The following is a 14540-nucleotide window of genomic DNA, read 5'->3' on the forward strand; positions in this document are numbered from 1 at the left end:
GAAGGTGCATGATTGGCCGTAATTCAGTATGGCGAACAACTGTTTCAAACAAGGAGTACATGCCTATTGGATAGTTTTAACAGCTATTCCAACGAATCAGCGATCGAGGATCCGTTGCTGGCTGTTGACCAATTCCATGACGTGGCTTTCTTTAGCTTACGAGAGCATGTCTTGAATGATACTTTTTTCTGTGGCGGTCAGACCAGGAACGACAGACTCAACAAAGCTGGGGGTCGAGTTCAGAGCTCTCATGACAAGCACGATTTGTTCCTAACATATAGACCACAGCCGCCATGAATCGCCATATAAGCGTTTCAATCTCATCGATCGTCTGTGTACCTTCAAGTCGACGTCGTTGAGGGGGTCCATCGCAGCTTCGATCTCATCTTCGTCGTCGCCGTCCGGTTCAGAACCACCATCCAGCATGTCAGACAGCAAAAAGTCCTCTACAATGTCAAGAGTACATCACAACTATGACATACTTTTCAAAATGACATACCACTGGGTGCAAAGATCGACGATGGGCCTCCAGGTCGCACCGACGTCGCCTACACGCCACGACCAAGCGATCATATATATCTTTAACACTTTGCGCAACATACCGATACTTCTTCGTCACTGTCGTCACCATCATCACTTTCTTCTTCGTCGGACGAATCCATGTCGTCGGCTTCGGCTTCGTCTTCGAATTGCGCGTACGTCATGGCAAGGATGCTCACCAATTTGGTCGCAAACGACACTTGCGTGTATTGCCGTGACGTCGGCTCGGCTTTGTTGGCCGATCGCAGCGCCCGCTTGGTGGACGACGTGTGATTTTGCACCATCTCGCCTTGGACTACCAGCGCCAGCACGACCGGATGCTGGGACTCGAGCAGCTTGAGCAGCGCCAAGAGCGTCACTTTGATCGCGTAGAGGCCGTAAAAGTCACCCTGATGCTCGATCCACGTCGTGAGCACAAACGAGCACACGCCCAGCGACTCGAGCGCGTCCACGATGGTCGCCACGCCGAATGAATGCACGAGGCGGGCGTACACGGTGCACAGTGACTGAATCAGCGACGGCATTTGCGCACTAGCGAGGCGGGTGGACACAGCATGAAGCAGCTGGTGGACGGTCGCGACGGGCAGCAAGGGGGCGAGCCGGAGGAGGACTTGGGTCACAAGGCCCCCCACACCCATCGCCCCCGAGTCCGACACGTCCGGCGACAGCAGCTTGGCCACGACTTGCATGACGCCATCGACGCCACTCGCACCTGCATGCATATAGATACATGACCTCGGAACGTCAGGGATTTTTGTGATAGACACCGGACCTGTGGAGGGAGAAGAAAAATGCTCCAGCTGCGGCGATGCGTACAAGACGATCCACTTGAGGACGTCCCCCCCGTGCTGCAAGGCGGACCCGTCGTCGGTCGTGATGAGGATGTGCAGCAGCGGATCCAACAACACCGGCACGACCAGAGGCGCCACCGCCGCTTGCTTCACGAGGAGCTCCACGACTTCGATCGCTTGCAGCACGTACAGAGAGTTGAACACGTTGGCGAGGACGGGCACGACGTGGGTTAAAACTACTGGGGCGGCATCTGCGTCCGCGACCAAAGCGGCGAGGATGTCGACCGTCACATCGTGCACCATGCGGTCGTCCAAGTGGCGGAGCCACAACGGCACGACGCAGGTCAAGACACGTTGCACGGGTGTGCCTGGCACGACGACGACGAGAGCCTGTGTCATATCCTGTTAGAAAAGGCGACGACGACGAACTGTACCAGCGTTTCGAGCACGACATGCAACGTTTCGGGCGTGGCGTCCACTGTCAAATGCAGCAGTCGGTCGACAATGGTCGTGGCGAATGGCGGCAAGATCGCGTCGGCTACGGGTCCGTCAAGGAAGAACATTCCGCGAACGTTCGGGGTCGTATACCTTTTTCATGCTGCACAAACGTGCCGAGGGCGCGGCACGCGTACAACTTGACGGGAATCACTTGGGCGGGGTCGAGTCCTGAGATGGCCACTTGGATGAACGCAAGCAGCTGGGCTTCAGTCATCACGGTCGCAAACCGACTGGCACACCACAGCGCCCGGGCTTTGAGGTAAATGTCTATACTTACATACATACATACCGTTCTGAATCCTGTTGTATTTCGAGCTAGTATATATAAGCACACACACACACGTACTGGACTCTGCAGCGTGCATCACGTCAAACAGTGTGGTCAAAAAGCTAGGCAAGTCCAAGCCCGTGGGGGCGGCGTCGCTCGTGGCTCGCTACACATAAACGTTTATAAGAAATTACATATGTTTGTCCACAACTTTCTTAACAATCGACTTACCGTCATGAGCAACGGTTCGGCCAACGCGCCCATGACCAGCAACGCCGCCTCTTGGACGCGCCACGACGACTCGGTCAGGCGTTGATGGGTGGCTTGAATCGACGCCGTGAGCACACTCGTGCCAAGGGTCGTCTCGAGTTCCCGCAGCAAGTCCACGCCCGTGTTGCGCACGTTGTGTTGCAGACTGTCGTCGTCCTCGTCCACCACGTACTGGTTCGGGTCGTCCGTCCACAGCTCCAGCTGCGCGCGGGTGATCTGCATGTACGCGACCATCGTGTGCACGAGAGGATGGAGGGACGCAGTTACAAGTGCCCGCGTCTTCTTTGTTGGGGCATGCACCAGTCCCCGCACAAAGTCAAACAGTTCCATGGTCAGCGCAGCTTGGCCGATCGGCTCGCCGTCGCTGTCGTACCCGTCGTCGTCGTGTCCTTCGCCGTCGAGGACAACGTCGGCTTCGTAGGCGGCCACGGACGAGACAAGCAGCTGCCATACCTAAGTCCCCCCTCCATGAGTTGATTTAGTAGGTGTATGTGGTATATACATACCGGCGGCAAGATCGATGGCACCAGAGTGCTCATGTCCTTGGGCCATTCCACGATGAACGACGTGAGAGCTCGGACTACCACGATGGACAGTCCGCGGTGCTGGCTTGGTTGGCTTTGCAGTGCGCGCACAAAGCGACCGATCCACGGGGAGACGGTGGCCTGCAGCACGACACCGGCCTGGGCCGACTCGCCCGACTGAGACATCATGCCCAGCATGGCGAGGCAGGTTTGTACGATGGCCACGACTCGGCCCTGGAGCCGCGGGGGAGTCGACGGCGAGTCAAACACGCGCTCCAAGTGCGGAAACAGCAGCGGGACCAGCTCGACAAAGTGGTCCGACGCGATGTGGTCGGTGGCGACGCTGAAGAACTTGAGCGCAAAATCCGTGTGTGTGGCCATGAGCTCGATGATCCCAGGCACGAGGGCGGGCCACTTCTCAGGCCAGTCATGCTTGACGAGTTCGGCCAACACGAGACTGTACGCAGTTTGGAACTTGGAGTCTCCAAAGTGGCTGGGGGCTGTACCGTGGGCGAGGTTGTCCAGGCTGTGCACGAGCAGGTTGCGCACTTGGCCTTTTTCAGCGTCACCAATTACATACGTCGAGTCTTCACCCGTCGTCTCCTCCCAGTGTGCCAACACAAACTTCTTGAGCAGCACGGCTGCGAGTTGGGCAAGCGACAGCGAAAGCGGGGCTTGGAGGTACTGCGTGAGTAGCAATGCAAACCCAGGCGACGACAGCGACTCGGTCAAGTGGGCTTCTGCGGATTCGCGGCGTGCAGTGTCGTTTGAGAGAGTGCCTTCTAGCAGGCGGGACAAGTCATCCATGATTCTTGTCAACTCGGAAGTGGTGTCGTCGTCGACTGACAAAGTGAAGTTGTAAAAAATATCATGTTTATTATATTAGCCAACCAAACACTCGCACTTAACACTACGGGGTTTCGGGGTTTTCGGGTTTGTTGTGGACTTGAGGTTTTGGTTCAATCTCCAAGAGTTCGACAGCACCACAATCATGACATCTCCGACCACACAATACGTATTGCACGCCTTGGTTGGCATAATAGATAAGTCTAAGAGCCCCCATAAGTACTAGGAGCAAAGATGCTGTGAACATGAACATATCTATTTCTCATACGTATATATGGGGCGTCACGAGGGCGTCACGAGGGCACCAACGAACGCTAGTACTAAGCGAGCTGGTATTTGGAATCCGCGAGAACCTTGACTTCCATGCTCAGTGCTTGGACCTCGGTTTTGAGGGCGTTGTAGAGGTGGATATAGCCGTCCTCATCCTGGGACACCATGAGCAATTCGGAATTAGAGACAGGCTCGAATTCGCCTTGTGACGCATTCCCCGCATTGCTCTTGCTCAACGTCATCGACTTGTGACGCGTCGACGCGCCTTTGGACGTCATGTCGCGAAACGTGGACGGGTGCTCTGGCAGGCCAAACCGAATCGTCTGGCTCGTGAGGAACCACTGAATCGTGCACAGCGATCGGACCGAAATCAACAGCACGGGGTTGTCGTACTCTTTCAACTCGACAAAGTTGCACCCTGAGTCGGCAATGATCGACGTCGAGTTGAACATGTGCTGCCGTCCCAACGAGTTCTGGGACACGAGGCGCCACCACTTGCGATTCACCAGCAAGTCCACGGTCAAGATCACAAACAAGTTGATGAGCATGAACAGCACGAGGCTTGGATACCCCCGGAGGAGCGCGCTCGTGAAAAAGTTGACGGAAATGCCCTCCAATGACTGCGTTGTCGACAGCAGCGTGACCTTGTCCATCAACCCGTAGTCGAGAAAGTTATTGCGGGCGACAAAGAACAGCCCCGCAATGTACACAAACGTGGGTGAGCTGAAGTTAAAGTACCCCACGATAAAGTTTCGCCCCGTGTACCGCGTGGCGGTGGTGTAGTTTGCGACAAACTTGACGAACTTGATTAAGAGGCAGTTGAGCCACATCCACCGAAAGTTCATGGCCAAAATGCGAACAAACACCCACGAGTTGGTCGAGTTGGTCGACGTGTTCTTGAACCACGAAAACATGGCGCGCGAGTAGATGTTGCATGCCTTTTCGTCCAGCAGCACCGCGGCCACGTACCCCACGACGAACACGTCGCTGTTGAAGCAAAAGTAGGAAAAGTCAAACGTGTGGCACGGGTACCGCAGCAGCGTCGGCGAAATCATATACGACAACTTGTTGTACCACGACGTGAGCGTCGCACCGTCCGTCCACCGCACGGTCTTCTGACTCGTGGCGTACGCTACCATGACAAACAGCACACAAAACCCACGCACGTACAGCGACCCCTTGGTCGTGGCGGTGCGATCGAGGATGAAGCCCATGACGTGGTCTTGGCCGTAGATGGCTTTGCTGGACTGCACCACGAGCGACCGCGTGGTCGCGTTGTACGACATCGCAAGGGTGCACACGTCCAGCCCGAGCTCCGAGACAGGCTCGCACCCCGTGCAGAACGCGCGGGGGTAAAACCGATACATGGACACATTGGCGTACGCGGTGGTGCCGATGGGAGGCACCACGACCGCGGTGGTCAAGCGCATGTCGGTTTCCGTTCGCGCCGGCGTGTAACCCAACGCGATGAGGTCGTCGGCGCGGGTTCCAGCCGGGGCCATGGTGCCCAAGCCGTTGAAGATGTTGGTGAGCGCGATCCCTCGGACGTATTGGATACCATCTTTGATCACCCCTAATTTCATGGACGACCCCACGCCCGAGTTTTCGGCCACCGGGTACGACTGTTTCAAAATCCCGCAAATGTCGTTGGCTGGGTTGTCGATCAAGAACGAATCCGCCGTGAGCGTGTAAATTGTGTCGTCCCGAATGCTGATCTTTTGAATCGTGTAATTGAGCATGAACACGCCCACGGTCGACGCGGTATCGAGCGACATGCCTCGGGGAAACGAGTACATCTTGGGCAGGTCGTCTGACGACTGTGTGTTGAGCAGCGGCGTCAGCAGCGCGTTGCCGTTGCCAAGGACTTGGTTCAATTCCCAGTTGTTGAACGTCACGTCCACCGATACCAACAGCACACACATCGCCGACACGAGCACCTTGAGCGCCGACGGACCGTACGCGATCATGATGTAGCCCATCTTGGTGTCGCGAAGCATCGTCGGCAACGCCTGAAGGTGCGACTTGGACGACCGACGACCCATGCGTAGTACCAGTCTTTCTTTCACTCTCTAACTGAATCAACACTGAAACCATCAAGCGAACTAGGCTATGAATAACCAACGCCCCCAAGATGGAACCCCATGCGTTTTGAAACTCGGGGTAAAATTAGAGTCGAAAATACTACTACTAGTACTAGTACTCTCCTCCAGAGTTCTAACAAGATGTGCAAGATGTAGTTCGTAGAACTAACTATACATATTAATCCCATGAATGGATGTTGCAACTAATAGCCAAATTACACTACCCATAGAAACATTATTATATGGGATGCGCTAGTGCAACATGCTCGTACTTCTGGTACTAGTTTATATTACGTGGGTGGATTGACCATGAGTGACATGCGTTTCCTTGGGTGGTTTCGCTGAAACCGTTGCTATTAATAGTACTGTATTGTTTTTCACCCATCCATTTGACAATAACGTTACTACCCAAAACGGTTTTCAGAGAGAGATGCGGGAACAGGACACAAACACATCACTGTGAAGAATTAAAGGTCCTTGATTCCTTCGAATCATGGTGTACCATTGTCGAGGGGATACATGCAACTTTGTTCAAGATGTCACGTGTGAGTCAACCAGGAACTCAATCTGCTATCAAACGGCGTGAATATGCGCGCGACAGTTACATATTATTATTCGCTTGAACATTTTATTCATCTCCATAATTATTTACGTTTTGCAAAACGATTTATACATCCTGCAGATTGTGCATGTGTGTGGGAAAGGCGCAATGCAGCAGGTCAGCGATTTCTCTATGCTTACTGCACAACGGGATAACAATAACTAATAGTACCAAGAACACCTTATTCCATGTCGCCTGAATCAACAGCTGCAGAGAAAGACAACTTCGTATGCACAGACTATGCTGCATAGGCTGAGCTAGTAATGGACTATCTAGTAGTACGAGTAGTATTGCTGTAACTAGTACACAGCTCAAGAAAAGCGTCTTCAAAGTTAGTCCATTTTCGATATACCCGTATGCGCATGTCGACATGTCGTCCGAGAAATTTTCCACAAAACCATGCATATGCGAATAAAATATTGCATCCGCAAAAGTAATGAAATACTCGGAGTATCCGGAACTGCTCAGTTTTCGTGGTGAAACGGCGCGAATTCTGAATGCAGGACCGCAGCGAGCGATAGAAAGCGTGTCAGTACAGCAGCCAATGTCCCTCTCCAACAAGTTGGATGACTGCGAGGAAACTCCAGATTTTGCTTTCGCCAACCATGAAGGCCTCGATTTTGGCCTTGCGTAACTTTGTGTTTTGATGCGTCCAGGTCCCGACCTCCCTGTCAGTCCTACAACACACTAAATATTGTTATACTCTGTACAATTAAAACAATGTGACACTATTTCACGATTATCAGGTACTTTCCGACGTCGTCCAAAAAGTTCAGAAACTGAAAGTCACACTATATCAAACCTATGCGACACTATTCCAAAAAGCTCAGACACTGAAAGACATTCGCAATTCTGTCCCTGTCCCTGACCGCAACAGCAGCCATGACGTCGCCGTACACCCCTCGCACCTACCTGTCCAAAACATTCACTCGTTCTCCTGTACCTACATACCTTCACGTTCTTCCATGTTCAACGCCACACGTGCACGTAGGTGCACGCGATCCACGGTTTGGTCGCGACGAACCACCCTCAAGCGTCCGAGATCGGGCTGCGCATTCTCAAGCAGGGTGGAAATGCCACTGACGCCGCTATCGCCATTGCTGCTACATTGGCATGTACGTTACGTAACCCTCCCAGCAAACTATGTCATGTTCATTCTGTACTCCCATCAGTGGTGGAGCCGTGCTCCACAGGCATGGGGGGCGACTGCTTCCTATTGCATTACGATGCCGCGACCAAGAAAGTGTCGGCGCTCAATGGCAGCGGCCGCAGTGCGCAAGCATTGACGCTCGAACAGGCCAGAAAGGATTGTCCTGGTCAAGCCGCGTTTGCCCTCGACAATGTCCACGCCATCACGGTTCGTTCGATCGTTTGCCGCCGATATGCATGCCATGTGACCATCATGCTGGCTTTAGGTACCAGGTGCGGTCGCTGGCTGGGTGGACGCCGTCGACGCGTGGGGCTCGCTCACGATCGACCAAGTGCTTCGTCCAGCGATCGACTTGGCCAAAAGTGGATTTCCCGTGTCGACGCAAACGGCGGTCGCGTGGAAACGAGGGTACGTTAATCTCCACTATTTTTATTATTATTTCTTCTTAGATATTATCCAAAGTTAATATATATGAACATCGTAGAGTTGCACGACTAAAGCAATGGCCGCATCCTGATGTACGTTGAACGATGATACCTACGATGCAGAAGGATTTGACCATGGTATGACCATAGGCGTTGCTTGTGGACGGATACGCCCCTGGAGTTGGCGAGGTGCGTTCACCACCTTCCCCATGACCGTACAATAACCCCTCGTTGCCCGTTGCTGCTACGTGCACATGCCTGACGATCTTTATCCTCTCTAGATCTTCCGAAACCTGTCGCTGGCGTCAAGCTTGGAAGAAGTGGCGGCCAAAGGAAAAGCCGGCTTTTACCAAGGTACATACTGTGCAAACAATCATCTTGTCCTTTCCCCCAAGCCCCCCAAGATGGTCATGCTTCCTTTTATTCGGTAGGTCGAGTGGCCGAAGCTATAGTGGCCTCCGTACAAGCGCAGGGGGGTGTCTTGTCGTTGGAGGTCGGTACTACGTATACACACTACGTACAATCCCAAGTTGTTTTTCATTTGCTCTTTCTGCTTTTAGTCTATCTCATGTAACAATACATATACTCTTATAATGTAGGACTTGGCACAGCACACGTCGACGTTCGTGGACCCGATCAAGGTCTCATATGAAGGCGTGGATGTGTACGAAGTACCGCCCAACGGCCAAGGCATCACCGCTCTCATGGCGTTGAATCTGCTCAAGCAAGTCGACGGCGACGACTGGAAGCAACAGCACAACTCGGCGCAGTACCTTCACACGCTCATCGAAGTCCTCCGCCTCGCCTTCCTCGACACTCGGTGGTTCGTCACGGACCCGACCTTTGAGCACGTGCCCGTGGCGGAGCTGCTTAGTGACGAGTATGCCAAGGCGCGCATTGCATTGGTTCATCCAGACAAGGTATTCATACCGATTTTTGGTCTCGTATATATATAATATCTATCAAACTTCTACAACTTGACCATATACTTTATGCAGGCGGCAGTGGACCCAAAGCGAGGGTCGCCAGTGTTGTCGAGTGGCACGGTGAGCTTCCAAGTCGTGGACGGCGCTGGCAACGCCGTGTCGATGGTGAACAGCAACTACGCTGGCTTTGGCACGGGTGCGTATTGCTTTTAGTGTAGCTACGCCAGCGACTAACTAGCTTAACAATTTGGTATGACAACTAGGCTTGATTCCACAGGGCGTGGGCTTTACGTTGCAGAACCGAGGGGCGAATTTCTCGCTCCAACACGGCCACCCAAACGTGTTTGCGCCCGGAAAGCGTCCGTACCACACGATTATCCCGGCGTTGGCCTTGTATTCCGACTCCCAACTGCTGCACTCGACGTTTACTGTCATGGGCGGGTAAGACATTTGTAACTTAACAGGATCGTTGTGATCTTGTGGAGTAGTTTCATGCAACCGCAAGGCCACGTCCAACTGTTGCTCAATCAGTTGCTGTTCCACATGGACCCCCAGGCGGCGCTGGACGTTCCTCGCTTCTGCATTGGCACTTCCGAAGGCGACTTCTCGTACGTGTACGTCGAGCCTGGCGTGGATGAGGCCGTTGTGGAAGCCCTTCGGCTGAAAGGCCATGCGATCCGAGTGTTGGACACAACCCAAGTCAGCACCGTGGGCCGCGGCCAGATTATCACCAAGAACCCCCGCAACGGCGTGTTGTGCGCTGGGTCGGACGGCCGCGGCGACGGCCTTCCCATGGGCTGGTAAACGTAGATGTTGCTGTGTAGGTATTGTATATATACATGGACGATGTGATTGGAAGTTCAATCAAAAATATATATGTCAAGAAGGTTGAGTGTTGTGATGGCAGTCGTAGCACTCTTGCATTCGACCTGTAGAACGACTTGGATGGATTCAGCCATCGTGGCAATCTATCGCTCATGTTACCGACCCACACATTGTCTACAGAACCCCCCAACCCTCTGGACATGGCATTTAACAGTACAATCATGCCGTTGAAATATGTATCATGCATTGCCGAAGTGTTATAATCCTTGGCTGACCGTTAAAAGTCAAAAGTGACCCAACCCCTCGACGTCCTTAAACGGAAACGCTGTCTGTCGCACACAAAGTCGCCCATGGTGCTGCCACCGTAGAACACGAAAGAAAGTTGCCGAACCACAATGAGTAGTGCAGTGTAAGTAGCCCAAGATGCCATGCACTTCCTGGTCGCGATTCGAGCAGCTTCGACGACGTCTTGGAGGTGGACTTTGCTCCATTCGGATGCATGCATGCTCCTCCCGTCCATTCCGCGTACTTGCGCGCGGGCACAGTGTTGTTGGCAGGGATGCTCATGATCTTGGGCCCCACGCCAGTGAAACCATGATGTACGTATCGGGTGACGACTTGCCTGTTGTTGCGCTCTGGACAACATCACCGTCGTCGAATATGTATATGAATGACTACAGTAGTAACGTTATGTATATACTACTAGTATATATATAATATATACATTCTTGTGGTAATACAGTAAAATACTATTATTAATAGTACGACTTACGTGTACTACTAACTTACGGTAGTATATTGCAATGGTACAAAGTATTATTAATAGTACGAGTATACAAGAAACGACCTGACGAGATTTCGGAACGAATGGACGACTAGTTCAAGATTGAACTTGTGTGTGTTGTGGAATGCGATGGCAAATGAAAGTAATCAAGAGGAAAAGCGCCAATTACTATTTGACGGGATTATCAAGCACATATGTGGGACCATCCGGCGTAATTGGCGACGAATGTAATCGTGTTCTCGCTCGACAATATTGCTCTGGCGGCACACAAGTCTTCGCCATGCTCCATATTCAGGATCTGCATTATATGTAGATTCTCCCGTTCATGTCATGGATTGGTAACGTTAGTATTGCACGAACGAATAACGATATGTACTCTATGCGTCGCTAGTGACCCGATTGCATTCTTGTTTGCATTCGCACTAACTAACAAGTCGTGATGCGCAATGATAGTTGTCGCCTCTGCGTTGTGCTGCTTTGCAACCGTAGCCACACGCACACGTGACTGCAGTACACGTCCTCATCTACGTACTACCTGTAGGAATACATGGATGACTAACACTGTACGTTCAGCCATCGTGGAGCATACATGCTGGTGTGTTATTGTATTCTTTCTTGTTTTGCAGTCAGTACACATCGACCACCACCCATGCATAGTCTATCTATATGTCATATTCCGATCGGTTTGACGTCGTAAGTACTCTTCCATTGCAATAGTGAGCACGAACGGCGGGTCCTTGCCAACCCCTGTGACCGTCATGATGTAAATCATAGTAACTTTATGCATGGCCAAAAACAGTTGAATGAACGTCATCCACTTTCAATGTTAGTCGTCCGCCGCTTATATTCGCGCGCGATAAACTAGTGGAACCACTTGGAACTCACGCCTTGGGCCAGGAACGCGTGGCTGTGGTACATGCGGGCGATCACAGCAAGTTGCTGCGACACGAGCATGTGGTCGCCGACTAAATCGTTGACGTCTTCGTCGAATCGTTTTTGCTCGGCGTCGTCAAAGTACCTACGCCGTCCATCCATCCAAACAATCATGATCGATTGAATCGAATGGTTGGCACTTACCCTCGGTTGCGCTCAAACAGTTGCTGCAATTGATCCAGCAACACCACCAAGTACCCCATGTCCCGAACACCCAACGTCGTGCCAGGTCCGTCTCCAGCTGCCGAGGCCGCCCGCAACACTACCAGTGACCATCATCACCCTATCAAAAAAAAAAATATATATATATAAACATACGTGGAGACATGGTACTAGTCGACATCTGACTGCTCAGTCCTGGAAGCGAGTCGATGGATGCATGCGATGTGTTTTGCATGTTGAGCAACCGCTCAATGTCTCGCAGCGTGTAGCGAATTTGAGACGCCACGCTCTTTGGGTCTTCGTACATGGCCGAACTTGTAAATTGGTACAAAAGCCTAATATATAATATATATTTATACATCCACTCATATCGCCAAGAACATACATATATAATGAAAGATTGCAACGAACATATATATATATATATATATATTGACCTGGATGTTTTCGAGATGGCAAAATAGGCGCCCCCCGCGACGACAAACATGGGCAGCGTCGCCATCATTTGCATGTTGAGCTGGTTCGCGTCCATCAAATCGTCGATGGCTTTCATGGCGACCATCAGTTCTTTCTTGATGAATTGAATCTACTCCAATCAATATATATATATATATATATATATATATATATATATATATATATATATATATATATATATTTGAAAACTATCAAACGACGTACTTGGATAAGCATCATGCGCACAATATCGCCTGTGACAAGGTTGCGCACGGCTTTGGGCAGTTCCTTCTCGTACTGCAACGAGACGACCGACATGTCCATATTGGCCACCTACAAAAATACACGGATCAGCATATTATATAAATATATAGATCAACATAATATATATAAATATACCTTACCATATCGTGTTGTACAGACAGAGGTAGGGACGGGTTGGTGTCGTGAATAAAGTCGGCGAGCATGCGCTGCAAGCTTTCTTTCGAGTCATTCAGCGCCAGTGGGTCTTGAATCAACGACTTTTTACTGAGCAAAATCTCCCCCACAATGTTGCTATATTCATATTCATTCACTATATATATATATATATATAACTCGAACGACGACATACTTGAGCGGCACGACCATGTGGTCGACAACGAAGTCGCGGATGCCCTTGTGCATAGTAAGGGCGAGGTCGTGCAGTTCGTGGCTATTGCGCACGACGTACATCACGCCAAGCGACACCCCAACAGCCCCCACAGACACTTGCCACCAACTAGTCCGCCGTGTTATCGTTTGATTCATTTCAAACCAACTAGGAATGGGAGTGGGGTTTACCGGCGACGGAGAAACGGCGGGATCGTGCATCCTTCGAGGGCGCTGTCTAACTCTCCCTATTACCACCACATATCAAGCACATCTCGACTAGATATATGGCCTTCATATACGCAAGTATGATTGTGGACGACGACTCGGGTTACAAATGTCCAAACTCGCCAAACACTATGGGCTGCTAATCCAATATTTGAATCATGGATTTGATTGGCTCTTGGACATGTATTTTCAGCCAATCAAATGGAATCAAACACCAACCACCAACTGACGAGTTATACCTTGTACGTAGCTCGAAGAACAGGCAAGTGCGATAGGAAGTCAAGCACCGATTTCAGTTCATATCGAGGACGACCTAGCCACGACTAGTTAGATTGTGGAAGGCAAAAAACACTGCATGCACAGATGAAATAGTGTACTACCCGACGAAGCAAGCGCTGAGGCGCCGACAGTCTCGGCGGCATCGATGGTCACTGCATTGGGCCTAACAGATATGCCCATCATCAGAGAGATTTTCTGCGGTGTTGGCAGTGTTTCAAACACAGGTGTACCGAATCGTCAAATGCTTGGTAGAAAACACTTTGAGCAACAGCGTTCGAGACGTGTGCATCATGTCTTGGTATCGGTTTGGTTCGGCATGGGGCCACTTAAGCATCTGTTGCTTCAACTCGCCAATGTGTACCTAAATATCCATGTCACATGGTTTGAATTCGGCCATTTGCGTCATAAATATACTGAAAAACAATTGTAAATTGGCTGGACACAAAAGAATTGAAATGCGGAGAACCATAATTACCAGCATCGTCTCGTACGTTTCGTCTAAGATGCGAATCTTGTCGTCCGTGGAGATGACGCCTCCGCTACACACAAGGCTCAGTGCCATCAACTTGACATGTAACGACGTGGACATACGATGGCTCCCAGACTTTGTCTGGCAATGTCAGCAAGAACAGGTCGAGGGGTTGCTTGAGCTGTCGCTTCCAGTAGCGCAGCGCGGATGGCACGAATGCCCCAAACGACAAAAGGGCACGAAGGGATTCATGCAGCGCCGTAAAAATCGCCGCGCGAGTCAACTCGAGCATGGCGCTTTCAAAGACAACGATATGTTGGGATGTGGCGTTCGCGACAAGGAACGACTCCATGCGGTGGTGCGCGTCCACCACGTCCGCGACGGCGATGGTGTTGTGTGCTAGCTGATGCATGAGCTCGAGGAAGTACGCCGCCATATGTTGGATGCTTTCAGACACGTCGCCGTTCTCATGCAAGAGCCGAAGCTCGTGGCGAATCTTCGCTTGGACAATCGCCGCTTTGGAGGGCGCCATGTCGTCGCCGTCTCTGTTTTTGATAGTTCCCCGCTGCTGCCTTTTTAACCGG

The 14540-nt window shown here is 51.4% G+C and overlaps 4 protein-coding genes across 5 annotated transcripts; 1 reads left to right on the forward strand and 3 right to left on the reverse strand.

The window, feature by feature from the left end:
• Positions 1-42: 42 nt before the first annotated feature.
• H257_13149 lies at positions 43-3736 on the reverse strand. Of its 2 annotated transcripts, XM_009840607.1 has the most exons (10): positions 2874-3736; positions 2329-2820; positions 2176-2263; positions 1920-2096; positions 1766-1869; positions 1313-1721; positions 603-1252; positions 500-548; positions 340-446; positions 43-270 (listed from the first exon to the last, which is right to left on the reverse strand). In XM_009840607.1, exons 1-10 carry the CDS (start codon positions 3696-3698, stop codon positions 157-159), a joined length of 3015 nt encoding a protein of 1004 aa, XP_009838909.1. In that variant the 5' UTR covers positions 3699-3736; the 3' UTR covers positions 43-156. The 2 variants fall into 2 exon arrangements, with proteins under 2 accessions (XP_009838909.1, XP_009838910.1); XM_009840608.1 differs by having other exon boundaries at positions 500-1252.
• A 239-nt stretch (positions 3737-3975) lies between these two features.
• Positions 3976-6082, reverse strand: H257_13150 (hypothetical protein). The gene has a single exon (XM_009840609.1). It carries the CDS (start codon positions 6047-6049, stop codon positions 4058-4060), a length of 1992 nt encoding a protein of 663 aa, XP_009838911.1. The 5' UTR covers positions 6050-6082; the 3' UTR covers positions 3976-4057.
• Positions 6083-7514: 1432 nt separating this feature from the next.
• Positions 7515-10079, forward strand: H257_13151 (gamma-glutamyltransferase). Its single transcript, XM_009840610.1, has 12 exons — positions 7515-7628; positions 7681-7804; positions 7862-8046; positions 8105-8247; positions 8324-8357; positions 8415-8453; positions 8546-8618; positions 8696-8757; positions 8864-9184; positions 9263-9386; positions 9454-9631; positions 9679-10079. The coding sequence occupies exons 1-12, from the start codon at positions 7572-7574 to the stop codon at positions 9992-9994; spliced, it is 1656 nt and encodes a 551-aa protein (XP_009838912.1). The 5' UTR covers positions 7515-7571; the 3' UTR covers positions 9995-10079.
• Positions 10080-11587: 1508 nt separating this feature from the next.
• On the reverse strand, positions 11588-14524 carry H257_13152 (hypothetical protein). The gene is made up of 13 exons (XM_009840611.1): positions 14079-14524; positions 13963-14026; positions 13718-13848; positions 13589-13650; positions 13448-13521; positions 13173-13228; positions 12964-13110; positions 12755-12905; positions 12576-12683; positions 12332-12480; positions 12051-12229; positions 11877-11994; positions 11588-11817 (listed from the first exon to the last, which is right to left on the reverse strand). The coding sequence occupies exons 1-13, from the start codon at positions 14486-14488 to the stop codon at positions 11661-11663; spliced, it is 1806 nt and encodes a 601-aa protein (XP_009838913.1). The 5' UTR covers positions 14489-14524; the 3' UTR covers positions 11588-11660.
• Positions 14525-14540: the final 16 nt, after the last annotated feature.

The sequence above is a fragment of the Aphanomyces astaci genome (genome assembly GCF_000520075.1).
Source record: "Aphanomyces astaci strain APO3 unplaced genomic scaffold supercont1.45, whole genome shotgun sequence".
In the NCBI taxonomy this organism is placed as follows: Eukaryota; Oomycota; class Saprolegniomycetes; order Saprolegniales; family Verrucalvaceae; genus Aphanomyces; species Aphanomyces astaci.

Excerpts from the sequence above, each read along its gene's own strand:
- H257_13151 (XM_009840610.1), top strand. The coding sequence starts at position 7,572 with ATGACGTCGCCGTACACCCCTCGCACCTACCTGTCCAAAACATTCACT. Across the intron at positions 8,758-8,863 it reads GGGGTGTCTTGTCGTTGGAG|GACTTGGCACAGCACACGTC; the intron begins GTCGGTACTACG and ends CTTATAATGTAG. Across the intron at positions 9,387-9,453 it reads CTACGCTGGCTTTGGCACGG|GCTTGATTCCACAGGGCGTG; the intron begins GTGCGTATTGCT and ends TATGACAACTAG.
- H257_13150 (XM_009840609.1), bottom strand. The coding sequence starts at position 6,049 with ATGGGTCGTCGGTCGTCCAAGTCGCACCTTCAGGCGTTGCCGACGATG.
- H257_13149 (XM_009840607.1), bottom strand. The coding sequence starts at position 3,698 with ATGGATGACTTGTCCCGCCTGCTAGAAGGCACTCTCTCAAACGACACT. Across the intron at positions 1,722-1,765 it reads ATGTCGTGCTCGAAACGCTG|GCTCTCGTCGTCGTCGTGCC; the intron begins GTACAGTTCGTC and ends GATATGACACAG. Across the intron at positions 271-339 it reads TCAACGACGTCGACTTGAAG|GAACAAATCGTGCTTGTCAT; the intron begins GTACACAGACGA and ends TCTATATGTTAG.
- H257_13152 (XM_009840611.1), bottom strand. The coding sequence starts at position 14,488 with ATGGCGCCCTCCAAAGCGGCGATTGTCCAAGCGAAGATTCGCCACGAG. Across the intron at positions 13,849-13,962 it reads AAACGTACGAGACGATGCTG|GTACACATTGGCGAGTTGAA; the intron begins GTAATTATGGTT and ends ATGGATATTTAG. Across the intron at positions 11,995-12,050 it reads GACTAGTACCATGTCTCCAC|TGTTGCGGGCGGCCTCGGCA; the intron begins GTATGTTTATAT and ends GGTCACTGGTAG.